This window comes from Alexandromys fortis, unplaced genomic scaffold (assembly GCF_014885135.2).
Source record: "Alexandromys fortis isolate MF-2015 unplaced genomic scaffold, M_Fortis_MF-2015_v1.1 scaffold_69, whole genome shotgun sequence".
NCBI lineage: Eukaryota > Metazoa > Chordata > Mammalia > Rodentia > Cricetidae > Alexandromys > Alexandromys fortis.
The window spans coordinates 8,838,221-8,856,990 of record NW_026067951.1 but is presented as its reverse complement, the minus strand read 5'-3'; the positions used below and the strand labels follow the sequence as shown (position 1 = coordinate 8,856,990).

At 42.0% G+C, this 18,770-nt stretch overlaps 1 protein-coding gene and 1 long non-coding RNA gene across 4 annotated transcripts in view; both read left to right on the top strand.

Annotated features, from left to right (window-relative positions):
• Positions 1 to 6,681: 6,681 nt before the first annotated feature.
• The window catches only part of LOC126506751 (uncharacterized), a 37,766-nt gene continuing 25,677 nt past the window's right edge, over positions 6,682 to 18,770 (top strand). For all 3 annotated transcript variants that reach the window (XR_007593326.1, XR_007593325.1, XR_007593324.1), the window contains exons 1-3: positions 6,682 to 6,804; positions 11,569 to 11,757; positions 18,108 to 18,608. This is a non-coding gene — a long non-coding RNA (uncharacterized lncRNA). The remainder of the gene's footprint in view (positions 6,805 to 11,568; positions 11,758 to 18,107; positions 18,609 to 18,770) is intronic.
• On the top strand, positions 14,887 to 15,362 carry LOC126506750 (60S ribosomal protein L28-like). The gene has a single exon (XM_050150518.1). The coding sequence runs from the start codon at positions 14,917 to 14,919 to the stop codon at positions 15,328 to 15,330; it is 414 nt and encodes a 137-aa protein (XP_050006475.1). The 5' UTR covers positions 14,887 to 14,916; the 3' UTR covers positions 15,331 to 15,362.

Below are 18,770 nucleotides of genomic sequence, written 5' to 3'. Positions count from 1 at the left end.
ATTCTTATTTTTATTTTACTTATATTTTGTTTTCTCTGTTTCCCTGTGGGTTCTTTGAGGATATATTATGGTTAGTGTTTTTATAGGATCCCTGAGTATGCAAATGAGTGGGTCTATGCATCCCTGTTTCTTGTGCCTTTCATTGAGCTCCTTTCCTTCTGCTTGTTTTGTCCTATTCAGATGTGTTAGTTTCTGTCCTAGCTTATTTTATCTTATTATTATCCCTTAGAAGCCTATTTGTTTTCTAATGAGAAACAGAAAAGAGGGTATCCAGATGGCAGGTAAGGTGAGGAGGAACTGGAGGTGGGGATAGAGGGAAGGGAAGCTGTAATCAGGAAATAGTATATGAGAAAAAAAATCTATTTTCAATAAAAGAAAATACAAATAAAAGAAATGGTTTGTTATCCAGGTGCAGTGATGCATGCCTGTAATCCTAGCAATCAAGAGACTGAGGCAGAAGGATTGCACATTTGAGTTCAGCTTGGGTTACCTAGCAAGTTCCAGGCCAGGGTGGGCTGCACAGCAAGAAAATGTCTAACTGGAGGAGGAGTAGAAAAAGGGAAAGAGGGAGCAAGGGAGAGGGGAGGAGAAAAGGAAGAGACTTAATTTAAAGGGATAATTATACCAACTTCACATGACTTTCTGAGGAGAAACAGGAGTGACTGAGACCACATGCCAGTCAAATCTGAACCTTCTATAGCATGGAGCCGTGGAATTCCATGTGGAGGACTGATATCAGTACCAGAAGCCAAGAGTCATCTTGTTTATGGATGAATATTATATAAAATTGCCCAGATCATAGCAAAAAGAAGGAAAAAGAGAGCCTACCATCGTTTACCGTGTCATCGGATGGTCTCCTGAGTCTCACTGGTGGTATCTGACCTGGGAGGTCACAGAAAGCCACTGTGAGAAACTCCCCTGTTCTAATATTCCTAATCTAGTTGTTAAATGAGATCAACATATTTTTTCTTGTCTAAATAACCCCTTACTATTTTTGGTAGGAAATTTGGAAAGTACGAATAAACAAAAAGAAGAAAACATAATGTATGTGTCATTATTCTACTTTTTCTGCTATGTGTAAGCACTCTGTTGCTGAATTATAGCTGTAGAATGAGAGCATTGGTTTGAGACATACTTACATTTAATTCTGCATTTGCTATGCACGTTCAATGTTGGCTCAATAAGAATGACACACTGGAAAGAGTTACCATATAGGAATCATGACCGTTTCAATCACATTATGGCTTGGGTTTATCATCAACCCGGATGTCTTTGTATTAAGAAAGCTAAGGCTCATACATATTTGTCTCTAACCCCCAACATAATCATCTACCTTAACAGGACTAAGAATTTCTGTTGTTATTGTTTGGGATTTTCTTTTGTTTTATTTTGTTTTGTTTCCAGTACTAGGAATTGAACCTAAGACCCTGTGCATGGAGAGCAAGCCATTGAGCCTCATCTCCAGACACTCGTAGACCTTAACATTATCATTTTACGCTTTTGCTTTCCAGTGCTGTATACCTGTGATGCACACTGGATAACGGGGCACGGGGCACATGTAAACTGCTTCTTACGACTCTCAGCGCTTTCACAGGGGTCTATTCACGCAGGCAGTAAACCATATGATATCCCATGTGCGCAGGACTGGTCCTTGACATAAGGAGCAGTTGTTCATGAAAGTCCACAGAATAGAGATAATTATATAGTGTGTCAGGAGATATGTTCACAGGCTTTTACAGAGCTAGGGGGACTTACAAATGAGTAGGCACCTTCCCTCCACCACGCATCCTTCACTTTACAGACGGGGATGTGTCTCCAGACTCAGACTGAGCCAAAGGCCTCCTTCAGAGCCCTGCATGTGTGTTCCTGAGTCCCCTGTGGTTTCTTACTGATCTTTGCACCTTCTGGTTTGGACGCATGCCTGAAAGTTGTCATTGAGTTCACATTAAATCACTTTATTTGGGGGAATTGACCTTTCTTAGGGGCAGGGGGTGGAAAAGTTCAGACAGGATATCGATCTCTCTCTGTAGCCCTGACTGTCCTGGAACTCACTATGTAGACCAAGCTAACCTCAAACACAGAAATCCACCTGATTCTGCATTCGGAGTGCTGGGACTAAAGATGGAGACCACCATGCCTGGCTGGAGGGGGTGTTTTATGTAGCCCAGGCTGGTCTCAAACTTGTGACCAAAGATGACCTTGAACTTTTGATCCTCCTGTCTCTGGGATTATAGGTCACACCTCCACACTCCATTTTCTGCAGTGTTGGGGCTGGAACACAGAACTTTGTGCAGACTGAGCAAGCACTCAACCAGCTGAGCTACAGCCCAAGCCCCATTGTAAATCACCGTGCTTACGCTATCTTCCTTCAAAAGCGAAAAATCACCGAGGGAAAGTGACAAGACTTAGGAACTCTACCAGCGCCAAAGAGTTAAGAGGGGGCCGGTGATGTCAGGGTGAACCCACTGCTGCCTGGACAGGAAAAGAACTCGGGGCTGTTTTTCTTCTCTGAAAACCAATCCCTGCGGAGTCTCTTGGGCTCTTTAAACTGAATGCCTTTCAGGCTTGAAATGAATGACTACATGACTTCAGCCTTCACGCACGCAGGCCCTGCTGTTATACCTGGAGCCTGGCTGCTCTCGGGGCATCCCGTAAATAACCCGGGGTCTGTACAACACATGTCGGAGACGAGCTGCCATCAGAAACGGTTTCAACTGGAAAGCCAGAGACTGTCTGTGTGAACACTCCAGTCATCTGGGAACCATTTCCCCACTCCCATTAAGCCCAGACGCTGGCTCCGTTTGCACTGCTGCAGACCATCATACGGAATTCATTTTTATTGCTTGGATGTTGGTCTCTCAGCCACATCAATTACAGCCCTTTCTGTTACCATTGGATGAGTGTGACATGAAACGATGACAGCTTTGTTCCGTGAAGCAGTTCATGGACTGTATGGAGGTGGAAGACTGTGTTCGTTATGAGACTAAAGGAAGAAAAATCCTAACTCCGGGCTTAGGCTAGAAACACAAATCAGCTCCCTCCCAACACAAATACCCAAACAAAACCAGTAAACTGTCCAACTGAATGGAGATTTTCGGCTGCATTCAAACATAACTTTGTATGCTTTGGGCACGTGAGGCCTTGAATTCAAATGTAAGGAGTGATTTCCATGGTTACAGAAGTGAATATAGTAGCATTGTTGTTATTAGCGATGGCACATGAAATATTGAATAGTTATTACTTAATCTCATAGAGACTTAGTAAAAGTTTTTTCATGAAATATATTTTGATAATGTTTTTTCCTTTCCACAATTTCTCCCAGATCCTCCCTACTCACCCAAGTTATGTTCTCTCTCTGTCTCTGTCTCTCTCACTCTCTCAAAAACAAACAAAAAACAAGAAACATGAAAGAACTCCATAAAAATGAAAATCAAAACAAACAAGCAAAAGACCAATTAAGGGGAAAAAATGCTAGCTGGGTGGCGGTGGTGCACACCTTTAGTCTGGGTACTCAGGAGACGATGCAGGCAGGTCTCTGTGAGTTTGAAGCCAGCCTATTTTGCAAAGCTAGCTCCAGGATAACCAGAACTACGCAGAGAAATCCTATCTCAGAAAAGCAAGAGAGAAAGAGACAGAACATATAATATTTGTCCTTTGGAATCTACATTACCTCACTTAGGATAATTTTTCTAGTTCCACCCATTTACCTGCAAATTTCATAATTTCAAATTTTTTTTTGTTTTGTTTTGTCTTTCGAGAGTGGGTTTCTCTGTAGCTATGGTGCCCGTCCCAGAACTAGCTCTTGTAGACCAGGCTGGCCTCGAACTCCCAGAGATCCGCCTGCCTCTGCCTCCCGAGTGCTGGGATTAAAGGCATGCGCCACCACCGCCCTGCTTCAAATTTTCTTAACAGTTGAATAATACTCCATTGTGTAAATGTGACACATTTTCATTATCCACTCATCAACTGATGGACATGTAGCCTGTTTCCAATTTCTTACTGTTATGACTAGAGCAGCAATGAACAAGTATCTCTCAGATGAGCAAGTATATCTGCAGCAGGATGTGAGTCTTTGGGTGTATGCCCAAGGTTAGAACAGCTGGATCTAGAAGTATATCTATTCCCAGCTTCCTGAGAAACCACCATGCTGATTCCCATTGTGGCCATACAAGTTTGCACTCCTACTAGCAATGAGTAAGCGTTCCCCTTTCCTTGTGTCTTCATCAGCATGTGTTGTAATTTTTTTTTTTTATTTTTAATCTCAGTCCTTCTGATTGGTGTAAGTTGAAATCACAGGGTAGTTTTGACTTGCGTTGCCTGATGACTAAGGATGTCGAACATTTCTTTCAATGTTTCTCGGCCATTTGTGTTTCATCTTTTGAGAACTCTCTGAGCTCTATACCCCAATTTTAATTGGAATATTTGCTTATTTTTATATTCAGCTTTTTGTTGGTGGTGGCAGTGGGATTTTTTTGTTTGTTTTTGCTTTTAGTTCTTTTCAGATTTTATATTCTGATTCTCCATCAGATGCATTATTGACAAAGATCTTCCTCTGGTGCCCTTTACCTCGGGTATCCTTTGCCGTACAGAAGCTTTTAGCTTCATGGTGCGCCATCCTAAATTGATGCTTTCCAGCCTGTGCTGTAAGCACCCTCTTTAGAAAGCCTCTTCCTGTGCCAGTGAGCGCCAGACTATTCTCCGCCTTCTCTTCTACCAGATTCAGGGTATCCGGTCTTAGGTTGCCATCCTTGGTCTAACTGGAGTTGAGTTTTGTGAGTGTCATGAAGTATGGATCTATTTTTATTCTTCTTCATACAGCCATCCAGTTTGACCAGCACCATTTGTTTAAGATGCTGTCTTTTCTACAGGTTGTATTTTTTGGCTTTTTTGTCAAAACTCAGGTGGCCATAGTTGTGTGGACTTATGTCTGGGTCTTCAACTCAATGCCCTTGATCAATGGGTCTGCTTTGATGATAGCATCTTTCTGTTTTTATTACTATAGCTCTTTAATAAAACTTGAAGTCAGGAATGGTGATATCTCCAGCAGTTCTTTTATTATGCAGGATTGCTTTAGCTAGTTCAGATTTTTGGATTTCCATATGAAGTTGAAGATTATTTCTTCAATTTCTGTGAAGAACTGTGTGAAATTTTGATGAGGATTGCATTGAATATTGCCTTTGGTCGGATAGCCATTTTCACAATATTAATCCTACCAATTCATGAATCTGAGAGATTCGTTTTCTGGTGTCAATTTATTTCTTTGTTGTCTTAAACTTTTTATTATACAAATCTTTCGCTTATTCAGCTAGTTATTCCAAGATATTTTTGAGGCTCCTGTGAAAGGTACTATTTCCCTAATTTCTTTCTCAGTCTGTGATTTGTGTGTAGGAAGACTGCTAATTTTTTTAAAGATTTATTTATTTATTATATATACAACATTCCTTCCATGTATGCTTGAATGCCAGAAGAGGGCACCAGATCTCATTACAGATGGCTGTGAGCCACCATGTGGTTGCTGGGAATTGAACTCAGGGCCTCTGGAAGAGCAGTCAGTGCTCTTAACCTCTGAGCCATCTCTCCAGCACATGGCTGCTAATTTTTAATGTGCTAAATTTGTATCTTATTACCTTGATGAAAGTGTTTATTGGCTACAGGTGTTCCCTTGGTGGAGTTTGTAGAATCTTTTTTGTGTAAGAATCATATCATCTATAAATAAAGATACTTTGACTTCTTCCTTTCCTATTTGTCTACCCTTTGTCCACTTTAGTTTTGTTGTTGTTTATTGCCCTAGCTAAGACTTCAATTACTGTATTGAATAAATATGGAGAGAGGGGGCATCCTTATCTCATTGCTGATCTTAGTGGAAAGGCCTTGAGTCTCTTTCCTTTTAAATTGATGTTAACTGTGAGCTTGCCTTAAATTTCCTTTATTTTGTTGAGGAATGTCCCTTGTGTCCCTGGTCTCTCTAGGACTTTCAAATGTTGGATTTTTGTCAAAGGCATTTTCTGTATCTAGTGTGATGACCATGTGGTTTTTGTCTTTCAGTCTGTTTGATCATGGTAGATAATGTTTTTGATGTGTACTCTTGGATTTTGTTTCCAAATATTTCGTTAAGAATTTTTGCATCTATGTTCATAAGGGATATTGGTCTATAATTTTATATTTTTCAGATGGGTTTTTGTATGATTTGGTGTCAGAATAATAGTGGCTTCATAGAAAGAACAGGATATGTTTCTTCTGCCTCTATTTTGCAAAATAATTTGAAGGGTATTAGATTTAATTCTTATTTGAAGGTCAAACAGAATTCAAACAGAATTCTGCACTGAATTCTTCTGTCCCTGGGCTCTTCCATCCACCCCCAGTTTGGAGACAAAAAAAATGGCTTCTTCTTTTTTAATGGGGGTTACAGGCCTGCCTATTAGATATCATAACTTTGGAGATTGTATATATCAAGAATGCCTCCATTTTTTAGGTTTTACAGTTTGGTGGATAGAAAATTTAGAGTATGTCCTTATGATTCTCTAAATGCCCTCAATGTCTGTTGTAATGTTTCCTTTTTATCTTTAACTTTTATTAATTTTCATTTTTCTCTCCACCTTTTAACTGATTTGACTTTGATTTTCTCAAAGAACAAAGTCTTCATTTCATTGATTTTTTGTATTTGTTTCTATTCCATTGATTTCAGCCCTGAGCTTGATTGTTTCTGGCCACTTATTCTTCCCAGGTTTTTCTTTTTTATGTTGTCGGCACTTCATTCTATGAACTTGCCTCTTAGAACCGCCTTCATTGTGTACCATAGGTTTGGTATGTTATATATTTATTTTCATTCAATTCTAAAATGTTTTTAATGTCCTTTTGGATTTTGTCTTGACACATTTTTTTCACTTATTAGTGAGTTGCTTGGTTTCTGAGTTTGTATACTTTATTCTGCTTCTGTTGTTGCTGATAACCAGTTTTAATCCACGGGGTTTGGGGTGTTTGTTTTCAATTTTCTTACATGTGTTGAGACTTACTTTGTGTGTATAATTTTGGTCAATTTTGTAGAAAGTTCCATGAGTTACTGAAAAGAAAGTATATTTTTTAACGTTTGGGTAGCATGATCTGTAGATGTCTGCTAGGTTCATTTGATATATGATATTCTTTAGACTCAGTATTTCTCTGTTTAGTTTTTGTGGAGATGACCTATCTATTGGTGAGAGTGGGGTAGTGAAGTCACTCACTATCAGTGTGTGAAGGTCAGTCAGTGAGTTTAGCTTTAGTGGTGATTGGCGTATAAATGTTTAGAATTGCAATAGTCTCTTAGTGGATTTTTTTTCTTTAATAAATATACAGTGTCTTTCACTATCTCTTTTGATTAGTTTCACTTTGAAATCTATTTTGTTAGCTGTTGAAATGGATATACCTGCTTGCTTCTTGGGTCCATTTACTTGGAATTCCACTTTCCATCTATACACCCTGAGTTTATATCTGCCTTGCTTGCAGATGAAAGATGGATCCTGTTTTCTAATCCAATCTGTTACTGTGTCTTTTATTGGGGAATTGACATCATTAACACTGAAGTTGCCAATGAGTCATATTTATTGATTCTCGTTATTTTATTGTTATAGTGTGTGGGCTTTTTGCCAAAAACTATTTTCTGTTACCTTTGACCTGGGTTTCCTCTCCTTCCTTTATCTCTATTTTTCATATGCTTGATCTTCTCATGGTGTCCCAGATTTCACTGATGTGTTGTGCCTTTTTATTTATTTATTTGATTTAACATTCTCTTCTACTGAGCTATCCATTTCTTCTTCCTTGTCTTCAGGACCTGAAATTCTCTCTTCCGTGCCTTGGAATCCATTGGTGAGGCTTGTCTTTGAGATTTTTGTTTGACATCCTAAGTTCTTCATTTTCAGTTTTATTTTAGTTTGGGTTTTCTTTAGTTACTCTATTTCTACGTTCATGTTTTGAAATTATTTCATTTTAATTTGTTTCACTTAATGTCGGTGTTTTCGATCCTCATTAAGACACTTATTCATATCCTCTTTAAGGTCCTTGAACATATTCATAAACTGTTGTTTTAAAGATGTGCTTCAGCTAGCTTTCATTTCTGCAGGCCCTATTGTGGTAAGGTTATTGGCTTCTGGAGAAGGCATATTGTCGTAGCTAGTCACACAGACGTGTATACAACACATTGGACCATTCAAGCAGGATTTTATCCTGGTTTTCCCTGATTTTTTTTTCCCATGCTCTTGGTTGTAGAATCCAGATTGAATATCAGTTTCTTCTCCTGTCAGGTCAGGTGTTATCTGAATTCCCATCAGTCTCTAACTCCAGGGAACTCTTGGCACCTTTATGAAGTGTAGAATCAGAATTATTTGACCATAAAGTTATGGGGCTGGTAATGTGATTCGGTCAGTAGAGTTTGGCAGGCTTAGGTTCAATCCCCAGCACCACATAAACTGGGTGTGGTAGTGTGCACTTGTAAATCAAGCACTCAGGGGATGGAAACAGGAAAATCAGAAGTTGAGGGTCATTCTCAACTACATAGTGACTTGGAAGCCAGGGTGGGCCGCATGAGACTCTCTATCCCTCTATCCAAAGAAGAACGGGAGGAAGAGCAGGAGGAGTGGAAGCCATGACGAGGAACCAGTAAAAATCATCAAATCAGAGTAGTAGAGGATGCTGTGTAAGCAAAGGACTCGAGTTACAAAGGCCTGGGTCTCCCTGAAATGTAAGGTCAACGATAACCATAGATGGGATCACAAGTGTCTTTGGGAGAAGGACTGAATTTGGGTTCCAAACCATATTGTGAAGGCATCTTGGGAGCTCTTTAATGGTGCTGAACCAGTGCTACAGGCCTTCAACTGCAGTATCAGTCTCCATGACAGAACCCTCTAGGAGAAGAGATTTAAGTGGTGATACTGTAGAGCAGGGGATGCTTACAGCATATCAAACACCAATTTTGGTCCTGCAGGAAGCTCCTGAACCTCATAGAATGGCTTGACACTGTGGAAGGACGCCTGAGCCCCCTTGAGGCAGCTCATAGGCTGTGACAGTTCCAAGGTTCATGGAGAAAAGGGGAATTTGCAACTGGGACTTGGCAAAGTGCTTTCTTGCTATTCTGTTTTCTGCAGATGATTGATGGGCACACTTGCCAGGAAGTGTAGCCAGATAAGTCATTTCCTCCTTTGAAAGTTCTTGACTCACCTCTAATTCACCTATGAGTTGCTCCTGAGCAGACAAGCCAGACTTTGGTTTTTCTGAGTTGTAATATACCATGACTTCTTGACTCACAGAGAGTATGTGGCTTAGACAGGAAGCCCAGACTGGAGCTGAGTCCTAATCCTGTTCTCTGCAACAAATCCCATCCAGCTCCAATGTCTGCTCCAGAGGAACCAGAGGATTATGCTACCCAGACTCACAAGAGCTCAGTGTCTAGCTGTAGGGTCCAGTGGAAGCTGATCACACTTCTGATCTGCACACAAGAAAACATCAGCATAGTGCACAGTGCAGCAGCAGCTTTGTCCAGACTGCACAGCCAGCCTTGGCTATTACACCTTAAGAAAGTATACAGAGAATGGGACACAGTGAGCTTTCCACAAAAAAAAAAAAAGCCCTCTTAATTATTCAGATACCATATGTCTTCTAGACTTACCCTTCAGAGGTCTTACAGTCTTCAAAGGAAAGAGAAAATTTTTCCACACTGTGACCTTCTGCTTATGGAATGTATGTTTATAGAGGGCCATGGACATATACATTCAAATACACAGAGAGAGAAAGAGAGAGAGAGAGAAAGAGAGAGACGCACATCCATATATAAACATATTTCCATTTCTGACTTCATATATTGTGTCTGGTATCTGTCATGATCTGTGTATTCTACAAAAAATGGCCTTAAAATGGTTGAGATCTTCCCCCAGAAAGAACCAAGTTCCAGAGAAGCAAGGACATTCTAGCTAACACCATTGAAAACTCTTCGGGCTAAGGGTGAGTCACAGGAGAAGGGCTTGGCAGAGCTGAGGGGGAAAAGCCTACCTGCCCATCCAGAGGAAGGAGAGTCTGAGCAGAGACTGGGTAAGTTAAATAAAGCCACGTCAGAAGCTTAGACTCAGGGGCTTCCACAAAGCCATGCAATGTTCATACAAGTGCAACACACACACACACACACACACACACACACGCGCATTCAAAAATAGAAAAGAAGTGTGGTTTCTCAGTCTGAATGCCTGTGCCCACGTTCCTAGCACTCAGGAAAAAGAACTGGACCCTGAATGAGGCAGATGGACAGAGGACAGAAACCGTCACCTCCAGCCTGCCGTAGATGCTCAGACAACCACGGGCACCCCATTTCCACTTTGTGGATGACGGAACACACAAGGGCACGCGAATCTATAAGAGTCAGTCAAAAGCTCTTTCCCTCTGTGAGACCTTAGATTACACCACATTCTTTGGATAGAGGAAAGGAAAGTCTGAGAAAGGATATCAGGATCAAGTTTCCCAGCAGTCTGGCAGAATGTGGGCTTGAAATTGGATGTTTAATTACATTAGAAAAACTAAGTTCTCTTTCTTTCTTTTGCTACTAGGAAGAAAGTTTACATATGCTATTTGTCTTTAAATTACCAACTTAACACCTAGTAGTAGCTTTCTTTTTTAAAAAAAAAAATAATTCTTATTAAATATTTGCACCCCAATCCCTTTCATTTTCCAAGTCCTTCCATATCTGCCCTCCACCCTTATAACTTCGCCCACAAAAGAAAATAAAGCATAAAGTTTTATAAGAAAAAAATTCTCACCAACCCCTTTGGGCAATGACCTGTTTCCTCTGTCAACTGCAATCGCCTGTACATGTCTCATTCTGCTCCTCTGTCTTACCTGCCTCTCCATCACATACTCGTTCACCTTACTAACACTGACATCAGATGTTGCGGTGTGTAACCCAAACAGTTTTACTTGCAGATGTTCATTGCAAGGAATCATTAGTCTAGTTAAAAACCTCTGATTTCTGCTGTACCATCGGTACTGCACCCTCATTGAGATTCTCCAATATTCTGCTGATGCCTTCAAGATCCTACAGCTATGGATTCTCATGAACAGCCCCATCTTGGGCTCCAGCAGCACATAGATGGGGTAGATGTTAGGGTGGACCAACTCAAAGCTCTTGGGTCTGGGCTTGGGTGGTAGCTGAGTTGGTCAGCCCACAAGCTCTTTCGTGTCAGTGGGGCCAGCTCTCCTGAGTGCCATCCAGGACAGCTCTCCCAAGTCAACTCTTCCCATGCTCACACCATTGGGGTCAGCTCTGCTGTGCCCTTGCCACCAGGGCCAGGTTACCTTTGCTGCCCAGGCAAATGGGTGGAGTCAGCTCTCCTGTGTAGTAGTAGTTGTTGTTGTTGTTGTTATTGTTGTTGTTGTAAAATAGTAGTTTTCTAATGAGTATTAATTAAATGGTAGTCTGATCCAGAGTGAAAAGGGCTGTCAGTGGGAAATGTACAGATATTCAAGAAGAGTGCAGGGACCCCTGAGACACGCAGATCTCTTTGTAATAATCCTGTAACATTTAAATGCATTTTTGCTCTCATCTTCTCACAGTGGAGTTTCCAGAAACTCTGTGACCTGAGATTTTGTAACTGATTGAATGAGAAAGAAGATATGAAATCTCTGCTGCCCTCCATTAACCCAGATGTTAAAAAGATTTGCAAAATATGAAATAATTCCACTCTTTTCGCTGATTATGTTTGTGTTACTGGAAAGAAGTCTTCACACCACTGGAATATAAAGGTAACCACCAACCTAACTACACATCCTGCAATCTATAGTGGCAGCCAGCCTGCTTGATTTGCTGAGGTGATAGTGGCACAAACATTGTTGGAGTAACCAACCACTATCTGATTGGATTTAACATCCACTCCATGAGATGGAACCCATGCCTGACGCTGCTCAGGTGGCTGAGAAACTGCGACTACATAGGCCCTGGACCAAGGGGAAAACCAGATAATACTATGCTGCAAAAGCAGTAGTTCTCAACCTTTGGGTCATGATCCCTTTGGGGGTCACATATCAGCTAGCCTGCATATCCAATATCTACATTACTATTCATAACAGTAGCAAAATAGCAGTAATAAAGTAGCAATGAAATAGTGTTATGGTTGAGGGTCATCACAACATAAGGAACTGTATTAAAGGGTTCCAGCATCAGGAAGGTTGAGAACCGCTGTGCTAAAGAAGCATAGCAATAAATATGACTCCTAATGGCCAAGCAGTGGTGGTCCATGCTTTTAATCCCAGCACTCAGGAGGCAGAGGCAGGAAGATCTTTGTGAGTTCAATGCCAGCCTTGCTACAGAGTGAGTTTCTGTGTAGCCAGGGCTACACAAAGAAACCCTGTCTCAATAACACAGAGACAGAGTGACAGAGACAGAGAGACAGAGAGAAGAAGAAGAAGAAGAAGAAGAAGAAGAAGAAGAAGAAGAAGAAGAAGAAGAAGAAGAAGAAGAAGAAGAAGAAGAAGAAGAAAGAATGATTCCTAACAACACTCTACTATATCCATAGCCTCACTGAACCATCATTAGAGAAGTTTCTCCTACGGTAGATTGGAACAAATGCAGAGACCCACAACTGGACAAAATGTAGACAGTGAAATACTTTGGAACACTCAGTCCAAAACAGATGCCTTCATCAAATCCAGCCCTCAGGACCTAGGGAGCTGCTATACAGAATAGAAAGAAGAAAGATTATAAGAGCCAGAGGGGATGGATGACACTGAGCAAACAATGTCTTCCAGACACACCGGGACTGAAGCACATATAACTCATAGAGACTGTGGCAACATGCATAGCGTCTGCACTGGTCCAGGTGGGTGAGGGCACAGCACTGAGAGAGGCAAGTGGACATGAGCTTTCCATCCCTAACCAAGCTACCTACAATTGACAAGTTCTTGCAAAGGAAAAAATAGTTTTCTCCAAAAGAGTCTCACTGGGCATAAAAACCACACTTTAGGGCAGTTCCCATTACCAGCAGATGACCAACACAAAACAAACTCAATGGTATTTTTGGAGATTTTATATCTTATATTGCTTTGTTTTGGCATTTTTTACCTTACTGGTCTTTTGCTTGTATATTATGGTTTCTGATTTTGTGTTTTTATGGGTTGTGTGTGTGTGTTTGTTTGTGTGTGTGTGTGAATATATGTTTCTCATGCTTTTTCTGTTTGTTTTCTAAAAAGAGAGAGAAAGAAGGCATGGAATTGGATGGGTGCAGAGGTTGGGAAAGTCAGGGAGAAAACAAAGGACAGGAAACCATAATCAGAAAAAATTACATTTTATGAAAAAAATATTTATTTTCAATTAAAAAATAAACAAAATAGAGTAATGCTGCTTTTCCACTATTTTGTATTTAAATTACACAATATCATAAGATATTCTACTATAATACTTTCCCTGTATTAATAAATGCATGCTATGGCTCTCAGTCACATTTATTAACTCACTTATTTTAAAATGAGTCTTGCTATGTCACTTAGGATAGCTTCAAAGTTATATATGCCTGCCTAAGTTCTCAGCTGTGTGTGTGTGCGTGTGTGTGTGTGTGTGTGTGTGTGTTCACCAGTGCACAAACTCTTGTGTAAGTAAATTTGGAGGCCATGGGTAAGCATCTTTATACTGAAGTCACTCTCAATTTTATCCAGGGCTGCTCAGCGAGCCCTGAGGACCCTCCTACTCTTGTGTTGCTGCCCCTGGGATTGCAGGCATGTACCACCATGCCCAGTTTTTAATGTGAGTGCCAAGGACATAACCCAGGTCCCCGTTTTACAAGGCAAGGGCTTTATTCACTTAAATATTTTCACAAGCTCTCAGATTTAGTTTTTAATGGCATGTATTGACAGGCACAACGCATAGAGACAAGACCTAGTTCTAGCTTACTTTCCGTTGCTATGCTAAAATACTCGAGCCAAAAGCAATTCAGGAAAAGAAAACGTTTAGCTTAAATTTCCAGATCACATCCTATCATCGAGGCTGTGGAACGTCCTGACAGCAGAAACCATGCAGGAACATTGCTTGCTGGCTCATTTGTCAGGTCATTCGTGTTCACTGTCACCTAGTTCCCACCACCTGCCTAGGGACAGGTGCCACCCACAGTGGGCTGGGCAACAATTAAGGCAATCGAGACCATCCTTCACAGACATGCCCACAGACCAACTTGATTTAGCAGCTATTCAACCGAAGCTTTTTTTAGGAGATTCTACATTGTGTGAAGTTGAGAGTTGATGCTAACTAGGACAACTCTTTGGGGATCCTCAACAGTTTTCCAGGGTCTGGGGACTTGGCTCAGGAGGTGAAGTTCTTGCAGCTCAAGCATAAGGACCTGAGATGGATCCAAGCATCAACGTCAAAAACCGAACATGGCAACATGTACTTATTCTCCGAGTCCTGGGGCTTCGGAAATAGACGGCTCCCTCAAGCTCACTGACCAGCTACTCTTAGCAAACCCGTGAGCGCCAGGTTCTGGGAGAGACCCCCGTCTCAAGAATGAAGGTGGAAAGAAGAGTGTAGTGACAACACTAGTTGCCATGTCAACGTGGACAGGAGAAATTCCACATGGTCCCAGCCCTAGATGAAGAGCTGCAAGTGGTCAGTGCTCCTGAGAGAGAGAGAATTAACTTCCCCCAGTGAAAAACTACTACATACGATGTCTGGTCTTCAACCCCGAGTGGTCACCCCTGGACACAAATATACACAAGCAATGCTAAATGGACTCAGTAGGCTGTACACACGTGTAACATTAATATTAAAGAAGAGACTGCATTTTACAGGGGGACACTGGGAGCAGTTAGAGCAGGTGAACAGAGTGCTCATGTGCCAAGGCTCAAAAAATAAAATTAAAAAAAAAAAAAAAACAAACAATAGCCATCTCCGTCCGCCATAGAAGAGGAGGCGCCGCCATGTCTGCGCATCTGCAATGGATGGTCGTCCGGAACTGCTCCAGTTTCCTGATCAAGAGGAATAAGCAAACGTACAGCACCGAACCCAATAATCTGAAAGCCCGCAACTCCTTCCGCTACAACGGGCTGATTCACCGCAAGACAGTGGGAGTGGAGCCCGCGGCCGACGGCAAAGGGGTCGTGGTGGTCATGAAACGCAGATCCGGTCAGTGCAAACCAGCTACTTCTTACGTAAGGACCACCATCAACAAGAATGCATGGGCCACCCTGAGCAGCATCAGGCACATGATCCGAAAGAACAAGTACCGCCCCGATCTGCGCATGGCGGCCATCCGCAGGGCCAGTGACATCCTACGAAGCCAGAAGCCTGTGGTGGTGAAGACGAAACGGGCCCGTCCCACCAAGAGCTCCTGAGCCCTACACCCCAGAAGCAATAAAGTCTACTGACTTTTATCAACCATCAAAAAAAAAAAAACCAATAAAGTGGAAAATAATAGAAGATACACAACAGCTATTTAGCCGCTACACACACATACACACAGGAACACAAATACACACATATGCCACATGCAAACACATACACACTTACAAATAATTTTCTAGAGTGCAAAGGATTTCTGAGGGCAACTTCTTCGAGAACCACTAAGTAAAAGAAACAGCAAACTGTAGAAAGGCTAGAAAGGCAAATCTACAATTGGCTGTTTGACCTTGACTAAACCATTCAGCCTCTCCGGCATCTTTGCCCAATGAAGATGCTGAACCAGATATGTTCCAAATTCCCTTTTTGCTTTTTTCTTTGCTTTCTCAAGATAGGGTTTCTCTGTATACCCCGGGCTTTCCTAGGACTCACTCTGTAGACAAGGCTGGCCTCAAACTCAGAGATCTGCATGCCTGTCTCCTGAGTGCTAGGATTAAAGGTGTGCACCACCACCACCTGGTTCCCTTTATCTCTTATGCCTCATTCTTGGTTCTTTCTCAGGCAGAGTCAGTGAAGTCGAAGGCCTTTCCTGAAACCTGGCTTCCTGAGTACACCAAGGGAATGCTAATGTGGAGGGTTTGCAGGCTAAAAATAACTGCCCTAAGACGGGGGATCAGAGGGTTTCTCTGGGGCTAGAAGAGGAATGATGTCAGTGCCTGGAACACTCGGCATTCCTGGGCAGCTCAGGTCTATGGGTGACTGCTCAGGAATTCATGATCCATTTGTGCCTCCAGAAATGTCAACACTATCTCTGCCTGAGCTCAAAGTATCTGCGCATGAGTGTGTGAGTGTGCGTGTGTGCATGCACGCACGTGCACGATCGTGAGTGCATTCATATGCACCCACACTCCATCAAACTGGAGAAGTAATCCAATTTAGGCTCTAACATCCTTTCCAGGAAGACTCACAGAAAAACAACACTCAAGTCTTGTTTTTCAGTACCCACCCCTAAGCCCTGCAACCTCGACAGGCTAACACTAACGGGAAGGGGGGCGGGGGGTTGTAGATTCTAGCAGTGCCAGTATCTCTGCCTGCTTAGGTCCCCTCTGTAGCCTCCTCCGCTATTGCCGGAGCCCATGATTCTTCATGGGGTTACTGGAAACCAACTCTGAAATACCGTTATAAATATCCAACGATAAATAAACATGAGCTATTTCTGAAATGTACCCCGGAATAGCCAACTGCCCAAACAGCCAAGATTGTGCTTCAGATCCTGGGAAAAATAGAAATGTGGGTATGGTTTATATTTCCATTGCCCAGAGCAGAATCACTGGTCAGGTATTTCTAATTTTAGTTTTCTGTTTCCATTCTTTTCCTCTTATGTTGGAGAAAGAAGGAAGAAAAAGAAACGAGACACAGAGAGAATGAGAATAAAGGACTGTTAAACAAGAAAAGGAAGATTCTATTTCTCAACTCTGGCATTTAGGATAGCACCCAAAAAAAAAAAAAAAAAAAAAAGTCTAGACCTTGATATTCCCTTGACCCTCTAGGTATGAATGATAAAGATCCAAGATGATAGAATGTTCTACGTTTACAAGTCCCAAAAGAAGCAATGAATGGAAATACAGGTGACTTAGACAAAGCAGAAAAGCCACAACGAAGCCAGAGATAACTTGAAGCATCAGAAAAAGAGTTTGGAATGAGGAAGAAGGGTCTGGACTTAAGACCTGCCTCACAAGAATCCCTAGGCCATCAGTCATGGTTCTGTTTGTTATTACATTATTATGGAGTCAAACAGACCCAATAAGGTCTCTCAATGCCCTGGCCGATGTTCTCATTTACAGTAATGCCCTGTTCTCCCCCATGCACTCCCTGCAGTCTTAAGACCCAGCAAATTCAGCAGATCACTGAGTCATTGCCAGGAAAATGGTTTCTAGGCTGCGTGAGTGAGGGGATACTGGCAGGACTGTCCCTCTTCTAGGGAAGCAGAATCATGACCTAGGTATCTCATAGGCAAACAGGACAGACATAGCTGAAATTTATCCTGGCCAGGTCCTGCAGGGCCCAAGATGCTGGCCTTGGAACACTTAAAGAAGTCTTAGGATCACACGAACCCTTCATTTGTTCCTAATCTGCTCTCTCCAAACCCCATCTTCATCCAAGCTGGAGCAGCTGCCTATCTCCCTCATGAAGTTGGCTTCAGGCAATTGCAGATTTGACCTCAGCTTTCCTGGTCTCAGCACTCCCCCAAAGGGCCCCATTGGGCCTGTTTCTTCACTCACTGTGCTAATCTAACTCTAGGTGCTTATACACTTAGCACTACCCTTCATCTCTGGAAGAATGTGGTCTATGCATTAGTATTCTGCTTTTTTTTTTTTTTTGTTTGTTTTGTTTTGTTTTTCAAGGCAGGGTTTCTCTGTGGCTTTGGAGTATGTCCTGGAACTCACTCTTGTAGACCAGGCTGGCCTGAACTCAAAGAGATCCATTTGCCTCTTCCTCCCGAGTGCTGGGCGTGGACCACCACCAGCTGGCCTAGTATTCTGCTTTTAAAGCTCCAAACACATTGTTTATTGCTTTATCATCAGCACAGTCGCAACCCTGTGGGTTTCCCCACCTGATGAGGTGTCTACTGGAAGTCAGGAAGTCCATTCACCTTCCAGAGAGCACTAAGCATGGTGTCATAAAATCTTCAGCATTGTGAGAAAGAATAGACTCAATGAAGAAAAACCATTTCATAGTTCACCAAGGGTCTTTCTTTTTTTTTTTTCCCAAGGGTCTTTCTTCAGAGCTCCTCTCATGACTGACAGAACCCTTGACCATACTACCCCAGGAAGCTAACTCTCCAGAACTGCAAGCAACTAGAGCTTCAAGAAAGTTTGGCTTATTTGGTCTAACAGACTGAAATTTTTAGAGAATTATAGATTATGCCAAATTTGAATGATAAAGAGAAATCACTGACACTCGGTAGGAACCACAGTAGCTGGGCACGGTGATGTTCACCTGTAATCCCATCCTTCCAGAGGCTGAAGCCAGAGCTTCAAGAGTTTGGACTATACAGAGAGATTTTTCTCAGAAAAGATAAAGGGACTGGAGAGATGGCTCAGTCGGTAAAATGCTTGCCAGACAAGCATGAGGATCTGAGTTTCATTCTTGGTACCCACACAAAACATCTGGTATAGCAATGTGAACATGTAATCCCAGTACTGAGGAGGTGGAGACAAGAACATCTTGGGGCTTACTGGATAATCAGTCTAACCATATCAGCAAGCTCCAGGTCAGTAAGAGATCCTGTGTCCAAAACTAAGGTGGAAAAACCTAAAGAAGATATGGCTTTCACATGTGTGCACACACATAGTCACATACCAACAGCCATACTCACATGTACATATACCACACACAGTCTCTCTCTCTCTCTCTCTCTCTCTCTCTATATATA

Bases quoted from the DNA above. Each gene is read 5' to 3' on its own strand.
- LOC126506750 (XM_050150518.1), top strand. From the start codon at position 14,917: ATGTCTGCGCATCTGCAATGGATGGTCGTCCGGAACTGCTCCAGTTTC.